We start from the raw sequence: 21889 nt of genomic DNA, 5'->3' as shown, positions 1-21889 counted from the left end.
GGGGTTCAAATCATAATCACACCTAGAGCACCAAAACAGCTTGAGGTGGCCCTGCTGGTATGCACTCACATAGAAAAGCTTATATTAGCAGAACAGTGTAAGAGTTTTTGATACAAACAACTTGATTTACAAAGACAGCGCAGACACCTGAGTGTTACTTTTGTACTGTACACACCATACTTTATTGTTGAACCCTTCTCTGCTTTGACACTGATAGATAAAACCTGACTGCTGACTAAGGCAAGAACAGAAAAGTACGCTGATACAGACATGGCACACTGCAAGAGAACACTTTGGCTGTGTCTCAGAAAACTAAAGCCACCTCCTTTGCTTGTCATCACTTTGACTCCCAGCCTAAACGTACTGAAAAAATGATTTCATGCAGCGTTTTGAGGGTTCTGAGAGAAGGAAGTGGAGCCATTTAAAAGAAAAGTGATGTTTGTGAACAAACCATGAAAACATATACACCTCAAAACAGAGACGTGAACCTGCATGTCTATCAGGAAGTAACCATGCTAGTACAGCACTGGCCTCTTCTTGTCTTGTTTTAACAATTGATTGGATTTACTTGTGTATTCTTGACAAAACCTGAGCTGTTTGGAGCTTCATCCTAAAAAGAAACATCATTTTGACTCAAAGTAAAACAATTCTGGTTCCAACTGGATTTACAGAAGTGCTTGATAACAGCAAGGGAGCAGATCAGAACCTTCTTCACTTAGCTGGAAGTAGAAGGCTCAGAAGTTAAGGGCCTGTGTCCACTAATGCTTTTTTGGTGCTAGTGCTAGCAACATCCATGGCCAGAGCGCTCCTCACAGGCGCTTACTGTTACTTGGTTACAAAGTCGCCCAATAACATTTCCACTTCCCTTAGTTGTGAACACTGAGTCTGTTTTAAAATGCTCTGTTTGCTTCACATTAGCTTTCATTCAATGGCATTTTACAAAGAAAATAATTTTGTTGACTGCAAAGGCAATACTGAGATCCTATCCCGTCTTGGATTTGATTGGTCTGTGATAGTGACATCAAGAGGGTTTTTTCTTAGAGGTGAACTATTTTCAACTAAGAGTGCGTGAGTGCAGCAGCAATAAAAGCAGACAGCAGGGTGCCAGTTTGGCTTAGCTGTGAAGTAGATCACCCCATGTACAGAGGCAATACTTCTCAAGTGGGCGGCCTGGCGTAAAGTCCACCTGCAGACCCTTTCTCCAGGTTTCCTGCTTTATCCACTGTCCTAACCTCTCTTAATAAAGGCATAAAAGGTCCAAAATATTACTTAAAAACAAAAACAAAATCAGCTTACACTGAAGACGTTTTTGAGCTGAGGATGCTGAACTGCATTGGTTTTGTTTGGAATTACAAAAAAAGCCTTCAATGGACACAGGCCCTAGATTTCTTTACATAAGAAAAAGTTCAATTGATATTCAGCATTAATCACCAAAACATACTGTAGTTTACAAAACATGGTGAATGCGTTTTCGTTCTTTCAAAACATCTGCAAAGTTTATTGAATGGAATATTATAAATGCTGCATTGTTTACATCCATGTTAAGTAACTAGCAGCCTTCTTCCCACCTTCCTTTGTTTACCCACTGCAACACTAATTTGCACCACCAAATGTTAACTGTCTACTTAACAATGAAAGTGGTGACCAAAGCATGAAGACATTTGCTCCATGGTGCAACTAGTTGTCAGAAATCTCAACTGTGCATAATAACTGTACTAACATGAGTACAAAATGGATATTTGTGCAGATAAGTTAGACCCTCCCATTTGTTCTAGAGAGAAACACCAACCCTAAGATTTACTGTAAAAGTCATTTTAATATGAAAAGGCTGCTTGTCATGATAAACAGACTGTGTCAGTTCTGTTATAGAGCGATACAGGACACAGTCAGGTACTGTGGGCTGAGTTTTTAAAATGCATACAAGGCAGTGCTACACTTTAAATATCACAAAATCCACTGTATTAATGTGTTTGAGCAAAGAGTAGGAGTTCATAAAAGGAGTGACAGAAATTCATGTTTAAGTTACATTGCATGTTTTTGACAGGAGTGATTGCAGAAAAAAATAATGTTCATGTTTGAACTAATTTCTCCCAAAATTGTTGATGCTAGATAAGATATTCTCTTCATACTGATGTTTGTCAGCCAGCTCACCACTTATTCACCACAGACCGACACCTCTCTGTTAAAGGCTTAAGGGAAGTCTGGTAAGAAAACCTTTGACAGCATCCCTGTAAGGAACACCCCGCAGCACTTAGCAGTAGTTGGATACCTGCGAGGGTCACTTTCCTGTAAGAAAAGCAGCTTAATTAAAACCAACAAAGCGTGTTTGATCCCCCCCTTCCCCTACCCCCCAACATGGAGCTAGAACAGTGTTTACCATTTTGAGAGCCAACCCTTTGATTCAAGTTTTCCGAAAAGCCTTCCGACACAATCACTCCTCGTTTGAACGCCGTCTGTGTCTACTCTTGGGTGAGCCATACATATGTATGAGCTTCTGTTTTACACACACTTGATGCTCCGCAGCCCGCTCCTTACACTCGAACAAGCAGCTTTTTCTTCAAGTGTTTAGTCATCATTAAAACATTCATCTGCAACATAACGCTGCAAGAAATCATGTTAAGACACATTAGTTAAACAATCTTTAGGTATTTAATTCTAGCATCATGGCTGACCAACCTTTGATGAAGACCATTATTTATGTCATACTGCTGAGGGTAAATTAACCAGAACACAGCTTAAACGTCTATTAAATGGTGAAAGCAGTGTTGCCCTTCCTTTCTGGTCCAAAATGATTATGAAAAAAATCTATTAATCTAAGCATGTGGATTTGAGGAAATACATTTGATGTTGTCAATAAGGGACTGTAGAAAAATCATTTCAGGATACAAAATGGGGGAACATTGGCCCTTTTTAAACAGGCTTTTAAAAGATTATTTTTATTTGTATTTTAGTTTTTCCTGTCACTATTTTAAAACAGGATTCTTTATTTGCCTATTGTCAATTTTAAGAGGAAATCAAATCCCTGTGGATATCCTTAATCAAAGAGTGAAATACTTTTCACACAGTCCCTAAAACATTTTGGTTTTATCAGCTCATATTTTCTCCATTTCTGTATTATTATCATTATGGAGATTTGAAAAGATTTTGCATCCCTGGTGACAAAGATGTATGACATGCTTTCTGCAGATTATCTGTAAGAGCCATGATAATAACAATAAGAAGAACAGAGGAATGCTCATTGTCTGTTGGTCCACACCAGAGATTGTACATTATTGTCATCTTAAATGTAATGGCACCATAATGTTGACATATTAGCTGAGAAACAACGCTAATTCCCCAAGAGAATGCTTTGATCCACCCTCCTCTTCACCCCCTCCTTACCTGGAGCAGGAAAGCAGCTACAAAACACTGTAGGCACTGTGACCAATATACACTTTCACTAAAAAAAACTGAGCAGAGTAAGAAAAGAAAAAACAACAAATGTCCTTGTCATGTCATTGTGTTGAAGATAATAGACTTAGGCCTAGTTGATGTGCAGTGAACAGAGAGTCTTTTTGTCTCTCAGTGAGGTAAGAGGTGCTGTATGATTGGGTTCATTGTTAGGCAGCCTCGGGAGAATCAGTTGTCCTTTACTCAGCCTGGAAACATTTACATATCTCCAAGAGATGTCTGTGATGTCAACGCATCCATCTCCCTTCCTCAATTGAAGTTTTTTTTTTTCCCATCTGTAAGGCTTTGAAGGTCTGTTATTCCCCCTTCATCTCCTTACACTTTGTGATACCGCGTGTCACAGTCCAGGTTTGGACACAGGAACATCGTAGTTCTCGCCCTACATTTTGAGCAATAATTAGTTCAAAGGCTCTCAGGGTTAAAGGTCTCCACTTTGAGGTTCAGGCCTGGCCTCCTGGTTGCGGCTGCGGCCCAGCCTGGGGAAGCGAGATGAAGTTTTGGAGCGAGGCGTCTTGGCTCCACCATCGTTGGCCTGAGGAGTGTCTCTATTAGAGAGAAAAGAGAAGGAGGGAGGAGAAAAGAGCCACACAGTTACATGAACATCTGGTGAGGTTAATTATCTAAGATTATTTTTCAAACAAAGCATTGATGCTGCCTCTGGAGACATAAGTTCATTAATTCCCTTCTGCATGAGGCCTTCTTTCCTGGAAAACCTTACATTGGTCAAAAGCAAATTAAGAAGATTTTCTGGGCTAAACAAAATGGCTTAATCTAAGCTACATCTACATTAATTGCACAGATACAGTAAAATAATGGACAAGTGTATAATCTGTTAATAGTCTTCTGTAGGTAGCTGCTATCTTCACTACTTTTGTCAAACAGTAGACTAGAGAGAAATTAAAAAGTTTCTATACAACAATATAGCTGTGCTCCAGGTTGCAAAACCTATAGATGTCTGAAAACTGATGACTCACTATCTTATACAGCTTAAAGCTCAAATTATGCAGGAATTAAAAACACTGGATTACAATTTAGCAAGAAATTGGTCCATTTAACAAGTTTATACTGTTTACTTCTCAACACCCAAGCTAGCGCAAGACCACGGCTAATACAAGCATTTAGCTATTGGCTAGCTAATACATGTTAGCCATGAAGGGGCTGAGGGCTTACCATTTCATAGGATAAGACTATTTAACATGACAGGTATAATACAAAACAAATTGACCCAATGTTTTATGACCACATACATGTAGTGTAATAAAGCAGTTCAACTATTATAACACAATTTGAGCTTCTCATCCTGTGGGTGACGTCAGAGGAAAATGGCTGACATGTGGGTATGGTGAAATGGTTCATAATTCAGGCAAATGTTGAGAAAAGGAAATGTGTTATTTTTAGTTAGCAGCCATTATGCTCTTAAGCTGAAATGAAAACTTCCTTTATCAGTTCTTGCTAGCTGGCTACTCTAGCTAATGTAAAATCCATGACACCACGTACGCTACAATACAGTACATTACAATAACATACGATACAATATGATACATTATGATACAATATGATAAGAGATGATACCAAGAGGCAACCTCTGGTCTAAAAATATGAGTCCAATGCGGAAGTGCTAAAAACTGCAGTTCCGCTTGAGGCTGGCTCCGGAAGTACCGGAAGTCACATACACATGAATGGGAAAAATATGATCTTCACAGCAGAAATAAACATGTTTACAGCCTGGTACAAAAGACGAGTGTAGTCTGGATAGCTCATTCCTCGATCGGCTCACACTGTGAGGGGGATGACACTTTTTCTAATGCGGCAATTTCGAAGATATTGAGATTACTAGTCTCCCAATGAGAGGCACAGCTGCCTGTGGGAACACTGCAGCTGTTGGCTAGGAGGCTCAAAGACCGCCTCTTTACGTCACACTGGCTTCATAGCAGCAATATGGCTGCCGCCGCCGATTAGCCTCAAAACAGCGCTTCAGAAACAGATGGGTGACGTCACGGATACTAAGTCCATATTTTATACAGTCTATGATTAATAACCATCAAATTTTATAGACCTAACAGTATCTCTGTGTATAGGATTGTTTTATGTATAATTACTTTGCTGGAAACCATGGCAGGATATCCATATTTTATACAGTCTATGGATGATACACACATTTAACTGCTTCCACAGTAGTATTGATAAAAATAAACAATAAAACAAAAAGCAATCCACATGTCAACAGTGAAGCTCATACCACTGAAAACCACTAACCACAAACACATATTGCACATATCCTCCTATATCACACATGTTCTGCATAAAATTCAACATACATAATGAAGAGATTAGAACACCAAAACACAGGACCTCAGAAAGCATTATTTCAAATTTGGATCAGACTAGGCAAGAGGTTTTTTTTTTGTTTCAATTGTTTGCATTCGGGCATCTATTAAGGAGGCCTCCTGGGTGCCTCCCTTTTGAGGGGTTCTGGGCACATCCACCCAGGAGGAGGCCTCGGGTCCCATCTAGCCTGGGAACACCTTGGGATCCCAGGAAGCTGGAAAACATTGCTAGGGAGAGGGATGTCTGGGTCAACTTGCTTAGACTGATGCCCCAATAACCTCATCCCAGATAAGCGAAGGAAAGAGGATGGATGGAAGGATGGATGGATGTGCGCATTTGAGTGAAGGATGAATATGCTAATGATTGCAGCTTCTATTAATCCACGTGAAAATCTTTTCTTTTCCTGTTTGGAATTGGAGAGGCTAACACAAGACAAAGCCTTTTTTCAGTGTGGAGTTCTGCTTTTACTACAAATGAACACTGCTTTAGTACATCTCTAGATGCCTTGTTACTGAGGAGCCACATAGAAACTGTCATTTTTCTTAGTAGTAGTTTTAACAACCAGTCATTTTCTTATGTGTCACAAAAGGAAATAATTTATAGTAATTTCTGATCTTATGATGATGTCAAGCCTTCTTATATCTGAAGAGGATATAACCTGAGCTGTTTGATGACATCACTGCCCTAGTTGCTGTGACAACCGTCTTCACAACATGTGAACCCCTGATCCCTTGGTCTTATCTGATAACCATGAAGATGAATGAGAGGCACTTGTCAAAGAGAGGAAATGAAAAGCAGAGAGTGAATGCCTGGAGTTATACGCTTTCTCTTTGTTTTCTTCTGAAGCACGTCTTCACTCAGACACTGACCTCCCACCCCATGCTTGTGATGCTGCCGTTATTCTGTGATAGGAACGGAGAGCTCTAGTGCTTGTTTGTCAAGATGTATTTTCATTTCAAAATGGTGAAAAGACAGCTGTCATCAGTCTTTTTCATGGCTGATGGCAGCGGACTGAAGTGGGAAATATTAGGGTTCAAACACATCTCAGGTGTACTTGTATAGAGTTTTCAGGTATCTATGCTTTACTTATTATTTAAAAAGGAAACTTTTATTCTCATTCAAAGATCAAATCTCTAGTCTCTGTCCCTTGCATTTTCAAATACCCTTGTTACATCAGCTTTTATGCATTTAAGTATATTAAGGGCATCTAGGCAAATCATCTTTTTTTATTTGGATAGTTGTACCCCCCTGCTACATGTGCGTAGTAACCACACTGCAGTGGTTAGCACTGTCGCCTTGCAGCCAGAAACCTCGCCGGGGCCTTTCTAGCTTGTATGTTATTCCTGTGCATGGGTGAGATTCATCCGAGTACTCTAGCTTTCTCACACACTCCAGAGAAGAGCTGTCAGGGTATCAGAATTTGGAACTTTGATATGACACTAGTAAAAATAAAATGACATTGATGACTGATTTGATACCACATAAACGAAAAATTAACTCCATGTGTGTGCATCAAAATTAGCAAATGTCTTGTTTGTACTTTGCAGTGTGCAGTGCTGCTACAGAAAAAGTCACTGAACACAGATCAACATCTAACACACTCTTAATGGCAATGAAAGGCTTACTAGTTTGATTTTGAGGGTGTAATAACTGTGAAACAATCAAAATGTACTGTCTTATTCCTCTGCTTCTCTGCTCACTTGACTACCGCTGCTCTCTCTCTTGCAGAGAATCTGTAGTTTTTTTTAAAGTTTTGGTGCTCCCAATGGTTAGGTGGACACTGTATCATTTTAAAGCCAGCAATATCACAAAATATTAAATAATTTTTTCCCCTTTTCAAATAAATGGTCTTCAGTGCATTTATTCAGAGAGGATAACACAGTGGATGAAGCTGGAAACCAGGAGAGAGGCTGAAGAGGGGCATGCAGGAAAGGGACGTAGGGCGTACTACTTAACCCCTAGGCCAAACCAGCACACTAGAACCATACATTTTTGACAACCCTAGTCCAAAGAAATGCTCAGTAGGTTAGTTATTAACTCTAAATTTCCTGTATGACTGTGAGTTTGTCTGGCTGTTAGTCTCTATGTCTCAGCTCTGTGATAGACTAGCAACCTGTACACGGTGTACCCCGTCTCCTGCCCAGTTATAACTGGGACTGGGTCCAGCCCCTTTAAGCAGTAAAAGCATTATAGATAGTGGATGATGGATGGATAATTGCTAACCTCTTGAAAACATGATGCCAGACTTGAACTTATATATGTCAGGAATGGGGGAAGAGGGGCGCTATTGCGGACCAAGTAGTTCTAAAGATATCTCAAAGGAAAAACCACTTAAATAGTAATCAATAAGAAGGGGAGAGGGAAAAGACAGAGTAATATTCGGGCTTCCCAAACAGGCTTCCCAAAGAAAACAAATCTCATAAAAAGGGAAACAAAAACAGCGCTGCCAAGCAGCTGACAAGAAACCAAACTCAGGAATCACTCCTTACACAAAACACAAAGGTGGCCAATGATGCCAAACACAAAAAGGCTGGGGTTGAAAATTGCAGAATTGAAGGACAAATACGCTGAAGAAGAATGTGGTGCTCATTCAGACACACTACCCTGAAAACACAAGGAGTTCCTCTCACTATCTCTGAAGGTGAGCTAATGAGTCAGCACAGGGAACTGAAACCCAAGAGTATATATTAGCTCCACACCTGCTCCAGATCAGGGGCAATCAGGACCACACACCTGACCCTGCACTGAGATGATTACCTCAACAAACTCAGAGAGCAGCCAAACTAAGTGCCCCTTACAATATGGAAGAGTGACCCATAAAGAGACGATCAGTGCAGACATAACGTGATGAAAACAAGCTGAAAGACAAGCAGGAAAAAAAACAACAACTTGAGATTTGAGGAGATGACTTGGAGTGGGGTCATGGATAAAAGTGAACCAGCTTACATTGCTGAAAACCTTGCAGCAGATTCACACTTCACATCCAACCATGCCATTGGAGGAATACTAGTGGTCATTATTGTAGATTATTACGCAGCTTTCTTACTCATCTTCCAGGTATGTAAGATGCTTGATTCTGATTGGTCAAAACCCCTTGACAGCCCCTTGACTACAGTTATTAACTTTCACTAACATCAGCAACAGGCAGAAGCAAACTGATCACACGTCATGTCAAATCAATCTGTGGAAAATAGTTCTGGCACATTTTGCTTCTGCTTGTTGACACCATTGGCTGTCAGGTGAGGTAAAACCATTAGTTTCCATTAGCATCATATTGGTAAACAATGTGGCTGAAACGCTAGTTTCGGTTAGCATGCTAATGTGGCAGGCTAAATAACAGGGATACTTTCATATTGGATCATGTCCAGGAACAAGCAGAGCAGCTGAGAGAAACTTTAGGAAACAGATTGCTGCAAAGAAACTTAAACCATGAGTGGTGGTGATTATAGCAGCAGAGTTAAAAGTTGTGATATTTACCTTGTTATTTCTAAAGGTGTGTCAACCAGAGCTCAGAGACGAAGGAGAGCTGATGAGGACAGTTTCATGTTAAATCGACCGCAACAAGCTGATAAGAATCCATCGCCATGGAACGCTAACTGCCTTGGAATCATTGGGACTACTTTTTAAAAACCATACATTGTCCCTTATGTGTTGTCTTTTTATACATTAAAAAGACTAAATAAGTTAAATATTCTCCAAAGTAAGACGTCATTTTAGCCAGCTCTCCAAAGAAACAGTTGGTAGAAATGTCCATGAGAGGACTGCTTTTTACTTTCACACTATTTTGCACGTAGTTTGTACATCTTACACTTTTACCTCTGTAAATATGTGGATTGAGTACTTCTACTTTAAAAAGTTTTGTTTTACTGAAGTATCTTTACTTTAATTTGTAAAGATTGTGCACTCGCTCCCTTTACTGACAAACCCTTGCTGTAAGAAATTAATTAAAGTTATCTGGGTCATCCGTGTGGTCCTGTGTCAGGAGTTTGATTCCCACGTGGACCACACATGCTTTCAATAAACACACTGATGGTGAGCTGCTTCGGCTGAAAGTGTCAATGCCAGTCATTTGCGTGTTTGTAAAGCAGCAGGGGCTAAAAAAGCAGCAGTGAGGCTCTGTCATTTTAAAGTAGGCCGACACTTGGAGGAGGCAGTTACAGCGCAAGTTAGGATCCAAACTTTGGTAAGAAGAAAAGCATAGCTGCATCGTGTTTCTGTCATAACAATCAAGATCAAACAACTTCAGGAGGCGGTGTGACCGGCCAATCTGAGATCAGCCCGAACTTTGTTAATACGCAGAATATTATTCTTTTTCCTGCGGCACAAAATGTGCATTTAGAGGAGGCTCAAGTAGCACTTATTCCCATATCTGCCCTGCACCTGGCAAGCTCTATCAAATCCTGTCACACGATTTGAATCTGACCAGGGTTGGCCAAGCTGAGATGCTGTGGGGAGTTATATCAGCAAAAAAACTACTAAATTGGGAGCAGCGTGTGGAGTTGAAACTGCAAGCCATCTCATTTATTCATATCAAACTGAGTAAAATGGCCAAATGTGCTAAATTAATTAGGCTTATCGATTTTTTTCTCCAGCTTTCAGCATGTGTTTGTCCCACATTTGGACATGATATTGACTTGTGCAGGATAATCACTTTCCCAGGCGCTGTTGGAATATTAATAGTTTCACTGCAAAGTAGACCAATTAGAGTAAATGGGTACACAAACACAAGCATGCATCAAAAATTGATTGTCCAACAGAGAAGAGAAAGAAGCAAGTTGAAGAATAAACTACTCCCGCTGTACTTCCTTTACATTCTCACACACACACACACACACACACACACACACACACACACACACACACACCCGGGGCAGTACCGACATGCATGTGTACAGGTACACACAGAATAACAGTTTAAGGCCATCACTGTCAGTGGGTTACTCAGTCATTCTGGACACTTCTCTTGACCATGACACAGAAATCTGTGACACTTTTTTTCTAAGGCAGCAGGTCACTAATGTGAGAGCCCAGCCTGAGTGTGTGTACACAGAGTTCTGAGTAAACTGTATACGTGTGAATGATCTGTCTGCTTAGTAAGTGATGGCATATTCAGGGAGACGTGTGACCACTTTGATGCTCCATACAAGAAGAAAACGTTCGTCAATGTCACAGAGGCATTTATTTACATATTAGTGCTGTATAAGTGCGGTGAATACTAACCTTTTCTGCTCTGCTTTCTTTAAACTACCCATCCTAATAAAAAGGTGTATCAAAAATTATCATTATCACTTAGAGTCCAGGATTTGAGATAGTGTTCTTTTTTTGCTGAAATTAATTATAATAAAACTATTCATGTTGTTGTATAATTACATGGAAATGGTCTGTTTTATTTTCTGTATTTCAAGCCTTTTATATCGTGAAAGGTTGGCCTGGTCGTCTGAGTCATCCATGCATCACCACCGTGTTTCTACGGTAGCCAAGAAAGGACAAACCAACCAACCATAAAAGCAGCCATAAGTTGGCCTTCAGTGTTACTAAAGCCACCCTAGGTTCACTTTCAATCCCTCTCAATGCACTCTAAAAACAAGACATTGAAACCATCTGCAGACCAGGTCATAATAATTCGTCAGTTTTATCCAAAAAGCAATTACACTTATTGCAGAAGTCCTTTTCCTCTGAAAACCTCTTTTATTGCCCTTTTAAAGCTTTTATTTACTTCTCCATTTTATTTATTTATCTATTTATTTATTTTTATCTATTCACTCTGGAAAACCTTTCAACAATGATTTACTGGTCCATTGTCACACCCCTCCATACTGTTTAATTGACGTGTATTCCTTTTAACCTCTTGTGTTGCATTTTGTTTTGTATTCATCAAATTTTCTCCTCCCTGTCTGTCAAAATTGCATACTCTGCTATTTGAACTACACTTTGTTTGTCAAAGCACTTTGTAAACATGTTTTTTTAAGGTGCTATATATATAAAGTTATTATTATCATTATTATTATTATTATTATTATTATTATTATTATTATTATTGACCTCGTCTAACGTATCCTTCAATGGAAATGTTCAGTAAATGATTGTCAAAGCATATTAGCATGCTAATTTTTCAACCTGACCGTAATTGATTTTTTCTTTTATGTTTATTCTTTATTTGTACATATGTCATTTCAATAATCAATGTAATCAATTGAATTGTCATTAAACCAATAGTTGGAGTCAATTTTTCATGACTTTAGTCGACACAAAGCAGAGAGGTCTCTTCTCCCTGGTCTGTATTCTAATTGGCATAGCAGTACGTCACCATTTATTATTCCCTACATAGCATCAAAGAAACAAAATATCTGAATGTTAATGTAAGTGTGCTTTGGCACTGATTCACTTTTCAACACTTTACATGATGACCTGTACTTACACTGCTGAGCTCACATGTCAACAGTCCAACTCTTTATTACTAAGACTTTGTGATGGACTCAAAAGCTCTGGACAAACTTAATTAGCTGAAGTTTTGTAAAGCCTTCAAACTTTAGTGCTTCACAGATTTCCCATGATCTAAACATGGTATCTAAGAAATACACATTTGAGCACAGACTGTTGGTTATAACTGAGTTGTTCTGGTTTGACAGTAATCTACACCACTATACATTACAGTTGGACCAGTCTTGCAGGAGTGTTCATTTGATCTTCTGACAACCTCAGAAGCCATTGACTTTTGCTTTTGTATCTGATTTGAATTTTCAGAATAATCAAACAGCAGCCTTTGGTGAGAGCGTCTTTGTAAAACTACTCTTAAGTTCAATGAAAGCAGTGGGAACCCTTCCAAACTAGTTTCCCGCCAGCTCATATCACTCTGAGCGGCTAATTAGGACAAAATCTGACCAGAGGACTGGCATGTCATACACTTTTTGAATGACTCAACTTGAAGCTGATATTTAAATTAAAGCAGTGACTCTTTTCCACTTGTAAGAGGGGTTTTGTGACTGAAACGCTGCCAGTTGCTTACTACATCCTATTTTCTTGAGCAGTTTAAGCCAGTACAGAATCATTAGGAGTTTTTAAGGCCTCTGAGCGCCAAGTGTCTCAGCTGGAGATCTGGAGTGCCGAACCCAAATCTGTCTTCCCCCTTTGTTCTTTATTTATCTTCTTTCTTTCTTCTTGTCTCCTCCTCAGACCCCAGACCAGCTTTCTTTGCCTTCATCCTCAGCTGTCCCCTTCTCTTCATCTTTTCTTACTGAGCTGCTTCCTGTCATTTTCTCTCTCCAATGGCTACAAATTCCCTCATTACGCTACAACATCTGTCATCTCGTGTTTGAGTATCCCCACCCTGATTCAGGCTCTGCTATTGTGTCACAAATCTGCGAGCAATAAAATGATAATTAGCTGTACACAGATTATATAGCATATGTTATAGTCCTTTAGAAATAAACACGTGGATGATATTAGTTTCCAGGGATTGGATTGAATGGGTAATGTTCAGAGTAATTAAATGTATTTGTAGAGTGGAAATGGGCTGACGGAGTAAAATATTATGCAGAATTGTCCATGTTTAGTCACTGTTGTTAGCTAGAGTTAATTACATGTTTTTTCCGGGCCTATTTTTATGAAAGCCCATTAATTTTTTTCTTCTACCTTTTATCAAAACATGGCCCCAATTTGCGACTTTATGGTATGCATTTTTCTTTCTAATTTGGATAAAGCACGGCTGTTACATAACCAAAAAATGTATGTACAGTTTCTATTCATAGCTATAAAGGAGAGACTCTGCATCCTCTCCACATTCCTCCCCTCCCCACTCATCAAGTTAATGACCAGACTAATCAGTCTTTCATCCCTCGCTGAAGACGTTAGACCAACACGAGTTTGATCATGCCAACTGAACAGGCAGTTATGAAGTCACATCATGTTATATCATTAAACATCATGGTAGCAGTGGAGGGCCTCTGAGCAATGAGGTAGGAAAGTAGAACACTCTGCGTGTGTAGGTGTATCATGGTATGCTGATTGGTGTTGATCTCATGTCGGTTATAATTCCATTACGTAATGGTTGTAAAAAGAACAGGCCAAGACAGAACTGCATATGTAGGTAAAAGGCTCTCTCTTTCAGCTGTCACTTTAAGGTTTCTGTCAATGCAGGAAGGTTTTCAGGTTCTATCAAGGCTGTGACTTTAACGAAAGCTTCACGGCTAATGGTGCGTTTCCACCTGCAGGCGCTTCAGTTTGGTTCAGTACAGTTTGGTACGGAAAATCCTGACCATGCTTGTATTTCCACAGCCAACCGTGCCCTTACTTGGTAGGTGGGGTGTAAGCCGGTTCGCCATGTTAGCTACATAATAGGGCTACACAATAGTAGCGTGGCACAGTTTAGCCAGCGAATAAATTCAGTGAAGAAGAAAGGGACACAGTTTGTAAACAAAAAAGCAACAACTGAGGACATTCAGTGTTTTGTCTTCTTAGCATGTGGCTGTTTATGACAAGAAGCTTTGAGGGAAGGCTGTGTTTTATGTTCGTCTGTTATTACCGCTGCTGCATGGGAAGTGATGACTCTTGCGTTCGACCAGTCAACAGATTGCAGAATGTCTGGACTGGACCGCTTGTTTGAAATGTGTGCAGAGGCTATCTGGCTTGTGAAACTGCAGATTGGCATCACCAACCCGTCAGCTAACCAAATCACACATTTGACTCACTGATAAAAGGTCAAAGATCCCTCTTGTGTTGATGTGAGGCAGACACTCACTGTTAAAGAAAGTTCAATGACTCTTGTGTCAGTATTCTTTGTGTATTATCTTGCAATTCCTCCTTTACTCTCATCCATTCAACACTGCAGAAGCATGCATCTGTCCACAGAGCTGTCAATCATGATGTCACATGCCTTCTTGTTAGTATCAAGTAACTAACTTAAACTCTCAGAAAAATTAACATTTTTACATAAATCAACATGATAAAAAAACGAACTGCTTTACAAATGTTCATCTGTTATTAGGCAGGATTCAAGACCTATACTGCAGCCAGTCACCAGGGGGAGCTCAGGAAATCCATTTTTGACAGTGGTTTAGGATATGCCAGCTGTTTAAGGACTGACTACTTCACCATCAGTAGAAATGTTCAGTTTAATGTGACTAATAACAGCTAGGCAAGCTAATTTTAAGAAAGCTACAAAGCTTACCATTACTGTGGATGCAGCTCAAACTGAGTTTAATAGACTATGTTGTTAAAGTGAAGGAACCCCTTTGTTTCATGACAAGACCCAACCTATTTGCGACAGGGTCTTGCACATCAAGTTCAGGATCCAAGTAGGGGATACTGTATAGCGAGCAGGATGATATACAAATTAGAATCCCGACATGGTGAGAAAGACCCTCTTGGGATTCTAATTTGTCACAACTGCAACATCTGTATCGCCTCTCTTAATTATTCTAGATATTTTCACTTGTCTGTTGGTAAATAATGTTTTGTCATACTTGAAAATCTACAATGAAAATAATATTAAGAGTAACTGAGTTAAAAGTAAGAAGCAACTGGTATGTAAGTGGGTGTTCATGACCCCAAACACAGTGAAACTACAAGAATAGATCAACGTAGGGGTAATATGTTGTACACAATAAACTTAGAATAACGATATGTCAGTGTAGGAAGAAGAGAACAAAGTAAAGTGATGGAGTCTCAGACAGACTTTGCTGGCTTGACACAGTAATATTTCATGTCATTCACAGTCGTGCAGTGGAATGGTTTCTATTTCAGGTGTAGATATGAGAAAGACAGGTGGGATTAACCTCTCAGAGCAGAATAAATAATGGGCAGCCTTGGCTTTGGAGGTTTACACCAACCTTCAAATTACTGTTCTACTGCTGGGCCTGCGCCTTTAGAGACTTACCTCTCAATGTAATTTGGATCTCTACCTACACACAACACGGTATATTGATCTTTTCATATGATTTCTAATGAAGATAACTGCTCCGTGTGATGCCTCTGATAATAGGTTTTCAAAATTCAATCACTCATGGAATTAAGTCACTCCCAACAAAGCTTCATTTTCCTTTGTTTAATGTTAACTGTCTAAACAGCCACAATTACTGACAACACCTGCAGAGACTTCAGAGTAATGTGACTCCTGCAGTGACTTGCGTTCTACCTTATTCCTATTACCAATCAGTCACATTAACTGTTCTTTAAAGATACCCCCTGAAGGATGCTTTTAAAATCCAGCATAATAAGTGCTGACAAGCTCCTGTCTGAGTGACTTTCTAATCTTTAGATTGTCCAGACCATGGAGTGTACTGTATGTAGAAATAAATGACACATCTTTTCCTGCTGTGCTCAAGTGAAGCCAAAATATCTGCTACAGTCTGCAGTAGGACTTTCAGGGCTGTGGAATTAACATCCAACCAACAAAAAGAACACATTCAACTTATCAATATAATAGCAAAGATCCCTCAGATGGGCATGGCCTACTGTGGAACAGGTTCTTGGTCTGAAGTTCGTTCTCTCACCATTCCTCCTCTACGCTGCTAATCCCGTACACAGAAACCGCATTTGTCACCAGAGCTGTCAATCATGACAACGTATCTTGAAACAACTAACAATGAAACATCTCAACAAACTGACTGACTGTTTGAATAAATCAACATGAGAACTAAATATGACAAAAAAAATATTCAAGAAAAAAAATGTGCTGTGCCATGTGATATCAAAGTTTTACCCTTGTACCATCTGTTAACATGGAGGGGGCAGAGATTATGGCCTATACTACAGCCATCCAAGAGAGGAAGCTTCAAATGGTGTGGCTTCACTTTTGTGCACGTCACGTCATCCATCTTTAATACAGCCTGTAGTCCGGTCCAAGATAGAAAAAACTTTCCTTCATATGGACTTGCAGGTACTCATTCACTGGACAGGTTTTGGGTTGTTCATTCTGCCCTTCCTGTGTATGTATGGATCTCTCCTGGCACTCAATGTGAGAGGTATTCAATAAGGGGGCGTGTCTGTCAGAGAGAAGACTTCCGCAAAGTCTGCTCTCGTGTTTCCTCGATTATCGCTCCTCCGATCAGTCTCCCCCGCCCTCTCTCCTCCTGTAGAGTTAAGAGCTTTGGGACGCCACTTAAAATGGCGAGTCAGTAACCGCTTCCGGTTCGGCTGAGGAGCGAGGAGGGAGGAGACTGAAGTTAAGGGCTTTGAGATGCATCCTCTGTCTCTCCTTCTCTCATCTTCTGAGTAACAAGCCTTGCTGTGTCATCTACTGTCAGAGAGGAGACTGACCATTTTTAAAGTTTACATTAACAGAAGGAGGTTGAGGGCAGCGCAAGAGGCCAAACCATCAATGCATGGAGGGAAAGTAAACAACATGCATAACATGCAGGACGTGTTTCATATGCGACTCAAATACTCATTTTTTCATTTCATACGGAAAAACATTTTTGACAAATTACTCCCGCGGATGTTTTAACAGCCTTAGGGCTCAGTTCTGGCCCCTCCTGACCCAGGACCCGGGACAAGTGACCCAGCTGTCCCCCGCTGTCAGCAGGCCTGTTCTACTTGTAACAGAGTGAAATCTCTCTCTTGAAACTGCTCAAAGCGGGTCACGCTGCGCTCTAATGTGGCTGTCAAATTCATTGATGTTCTCTCATGAACTCATGAAGGAGTTATTGATTATATGACTTGCATGTCACATGATGTCAAACTTGATAAAGCAATCACATGTGGAGCATTACACTGTAATGATATGTATTAGATAGTGTGATTGGAAAACGAAAATAGCAGCAACACTCTGGTTTACATCTTTTTCCTGTGTTGTGCTGTATCTGGAAAATCCCCCTTTCACATGCTGATGTGCAATAAATGTTACCATGGTTACCAAATGATCTTGCATAATTATGTAGATCAGTTCCTAGACAGAAAGCAGATGGATGTAGAAGTTTATCTTTTGGTTTTAGTGCAAAATCTTCTACAATCACATAGTATCGCGGTCTCTCCACTACCTTGTTGTTGTTGTTGCTGTTGCCTTGTTGTCTTGGCCTGATGACTTAGACGTCTCTCCAGAGAGGAAATGACATGACCGGTCAGATGGTGTGACATGTGTGATCAGAGACTAATGAGTAAATTGACAGCAGATGACTGGAACGACTCATTCTTAATGTATCCCTGTAGGTAGGTGGGCAGCAAGGGCATCGTGCACTTTCACACTCTGAGTGTGTGTGAGAGAACATACTCACTGTATGTGTGAATACAGGGTTTGAGAATGGAACACACACAGGAATACTGAAGTTTGTTCACAAGGGATTTGGCATTTTCACTGACATTAAACCTCCGTGTTTAGATTTTGTAACAATGACAAGGCAGCTAATTATTTCAAAAAGTTGTAAAACTGACATGTATTTACATTTTTTGAGGTCATGTAAGCACACAGCAGGATTTTTGAAAAAGTAAAAAGCAGGTTTTTCCTTTTCTATACATATCTAATATCTCTCTCCTGGCTGATCCTGTTTGGATTCCTTCATGATGACACCCCATTGGTCACTCACATGTTAAAACCCTGCACCTGCACTCATATGCTGGCATCCTGTTTCTTCCTCCCTCTCTCACTCTCTCACACACACACACACACACACACACACACACACACACACACACACACACACACACACACACACACACACACACACACACACACACACACACACACACACACACTAGCATAGAGAACAGAATAGTGCACCAGACATGCTAGCATGAGTCCACTTACAGACAGAAAGGCAGCAGAGACAGCAGGGTCTCCTTCGTGGGGCGGGCTGTGAACTCCGGCAGTGTCTGGATCACTTTGTTCATCACCATGCGAAGGTAGCCCTGCAGCTGCTTCCTCCTTTCCTCTACGAACTTGGCATCCTATGGAGAGAGGGAGAGAAAAGAGAGGGGAAGAAGACAAGAAGAAGTTAGTGGAAATATGAGGCTAAAGCGGTAACACACATATTTTATCAAATAAAAATAAACACTTTAACGAGCAGGCATTAAAGCAGCCATTATGAATATTTTGTCTCAATAATGCATTTCATGTCTTTGCGTAATACATAATATTCATACATTTTAATGTTCCTGCAAGAAATTATAACTTGATCTAGCAGTTCCTCTTAGTTATGAAGCTTTATACTGTTTTTAATGTAATTGTTTTTTTTGTCCCATGCACAGCTCCACCCTCCAAATGAACTCTCACTGCTCCCTTCAGTAACTTTTGCAGATATTACAGGCAGCTGTTTCCACCACAAAAAGCTCTTAAGTACATTATACACTTCTTGCCCAACTTGTTTTGAGTTGGGCAAGAAGTGTATAATGTACTTAAGAGCTGATATACACAGTTAGCGACCTGCTAGTTCACTTAGGGGTACATGTAGCATCTGTGGAGTTGTATATTTTCCTTGCAGGAGCTGTTGGAGACTAAAAAAAGAGCTGTAAAAGGTAAATATAAAGTATAGTTTACACTTTTTCCTTCACTCATCCCATTTTTGTAGATCCTGCCATGGTTTCCAGCAAAGTATTCATACATAAAACAATCCTATACACAGAGATACTGTAAGGTCTATAAAATTTGATGGTTATTGATACACATCTTGGAAAAAGGTTTATCTGTTTAGAGTTTCCTACTCTAAAGAGCTTTGGGGAAAAAAATCTGGGGATTGTTTGAAAAATCTTGCAATTCCTTGCACCAAATTCAAGCAATTGAACTGAAATGATAAATTTTTAATGGACTTGACTACTGCTCACTTACCCAGTGCTTTTAAGGCCTTCATGCCAGTCAAAGCACTTAACACTACATGTCTAACCTAACACATGATGCACACTCTCATTCACTCACAGTGCCCTGCAAAGCTCAACACCACTTACGTGACTGGTGTCTGTAGATCTGTAAATATGTGGATGATACCTTTGAAGCAAAACGCAGTGGGTGCATTTCTTTGCAGGTGGATTGAAACCTGATAGGAACCACCTGAAGCCATGGGGTGAATGTAATTTTGTCTGATTACTAATAAATCTGACTGTATTTCATATCAAACTGATGAAGACAATTTGGGTTCAACAATATTAAAGCAGAATAACAGATTCCCGCTCTCTTCCCTCGCTGCCCTCCGCCATCTTGTCTTCCATGAATCTCAAAAGTTCTTTAACAGTGTCCATCGCTTCATCTTGTTCTACAGTCTGTTCAAGCTCGTCCAAGTAATTTTCAACTGTTTTTATAAGTGCACGTCTACTTTTGTTTACACTCTCATCTTCCTCGTCAATGTGTTTCAGATATTTGCAGACCTCCAGAATACGGTCCCAGCTCAGCTGAAATAAAGCAGTAGAGGTCCGATCAAGGAGAATCTCCAAATCCATCGTGGTTCTTTACTTTTTCTTGGTTCATCTCCGGAGTAAAGCTCCCTTCTCCCGCGCAAAGGCGGGAGCTGATAGGACTTCACTCCTGGCTGGCTCGCCAAAATATGTTGCAGCCAAGAATACAGTCGGACGCTGGACGGACATTTCACTCTTCTCAACTTTATTTTACCTTCACTGAACTTCTTCCACATATTCTCTGGCTGCTCACAGAACACTGCAGCTTCTTGCTAACAGCATCTTTCAGTAACAAAATTCAATATAAACTCTTCTTCTCACAAAAAGTCTGTGTATTGCTCGATTCCTGACTCACCACCAAGTGGTGCAAATAATACAGCGCATGTAATCACATGTCAACATCAGGTGTGAAATTATACTGCAGTTCAGGAAAATACATTAACTTTCTCAATTTCAAAACACAAAATGACATCTATAACTATAACAAATTCCAGAAGGACTTATCAAAACCAAACAAATACTTATAGGGTCCCTTATTAACATAAGGGACCATGTACTTGAAATCCATGTACTTGAGTCAGATTCCAGCATGCATTTTACAGAGGGGAGGAGTTTAGCAAGCACACTGGATAAAACAGAGAATCCCGTATGAATAAAAGGACTGAGTGGAAACGAGGCACTCACTCATCACACAAAGGGTTAGGCATCTTGCCAGGATACCTTAAGGTATACTACAGAGGTTGGGAATTGAACCACCAACCCTTTGACTGCAGAACGACTTACTCTGCCTCTGTGCAACAGCTGCCACCTAACTTCATGAATTTTATTTCACTGGTAGAGAACTAATAAAAATAGGATTGATGTAGAAGAATAATGCGTCAGTCTTTAAACATAACACAGGTGCAATACTAAAAAATTAAATGTTGGATATCAGCTTCTCTTTCAATGTTCACAGCTTGTTATTTGGTCGCAGGACATCATTTTTTGACAAGATCAGTGAATGAGCCATTAAATGTTAGCTAGCAGCATCTTAGAACCCTATCGTTCTTATCATTTGATGACAACGTAAGCCTTCGGGAGTGATGGCCAACTTACAGGGCATTACAGTGTAGCTATGGTTAGTGATAAACCCCTTCCAACCAAAGCTTTGTCTGTTTGCGCTGCATTGTTTATTCAAGCTGCACTGCAGCAGAAAAAAAGGACCTTCAGCGGATCATCGAAACGGCACAGTGGATTGTAGATACCCCACATAACATCAATCATGAACACCCACTCCACCCGACTGCACAAACGAGCCACATGCATTATGAGGGACTCAATGCACCCCGGACATCCCATGTTCACCACCTTACCCTCAGGCAGACTCAGAACAATCTGCGCGGACGAACAGAATTAAGAACAGCTTCTTCCCTAAAGCAGTGGACATACTGCAGAACACGTGACCCAGCCCTACACCCAAAAAACTGTTTTTATTGACTCTCGCCACTTTAGTGACAGGGCACTGCACATAACTGTCAGTTACTTACTTAAAGCGATGAATGCACATATTTATATTTATATTTTTATAGAGGTAAATATGTATTGTAGTACCTTTTTAAATTGTATTTATTGATTGATAGATTGAAAACTGCTGTATGGAAATGCTGCCAAATGAAGTTTCTTGTATCTCTTCGCGGTGACAATAAAGTGCTTATCCTACCCTATTGTTTAGAGTTCAGTTAACAACTTGAGAAGTAACTGTGTGTTGTCTGTCAGAAAATTGGGTGAACTTCACTCATGTTTGACACATCAACCT

The 21889-nt window shown here is 40.1% G+C and overlaps 1 protein-coding gene across 3 annotated transcripts in view; it reads right to left on the bottom strand.

Moving 5' to 3' along the window:
• Positions 1–154: 154 nt before the first annotated feature.
• snx29 (sorting nexin 29) overlaps positions 155–21889 on the bottom strand; it is a 217534-nt gene continuing 195799 nt past the window's right edge. For 2 of the 3 annotated variants that reach the window (XM_034708495.1, XM_034708494.1), the window contains exons 20-21: positions 18518–18657; positions 155–3995 (exon numbers count right to left, since the gene is read on the bottom strand). In XM_034708495.1, coding sequence (XP_034564386.1) covers positions 3869–3995; positions 18518–18657 — 267 coding nt within the window. In that variant the 3' untranslated portion in view covers positions 155–3868. The remainder of the gene's footprint in view (positions 3996–18517; positions 18658–21889) is intronic. The other variant, XR_004634773.1, reaches the window with a different exon arrangement.

This window comes from Notolabrus celidotus, chromosome 18 (assembly GCF_009762535.1).
Source record: "Notolabrus celidotus isolate fNotCel1 chromosome 18, fNotCel1.pri, whole genome shotgun sequence".
NCBI lineage: Eukaryota > Metazoa > Chordata > Actinopteri > Labriformes > Labridae > Notolabrus > Notolabrus celidotus.
The sequence above is the reverse complement of the archived record's forward strand: the minus strand, read 5'-3'. Positions and strand labels throughout refer to the sequence as shown.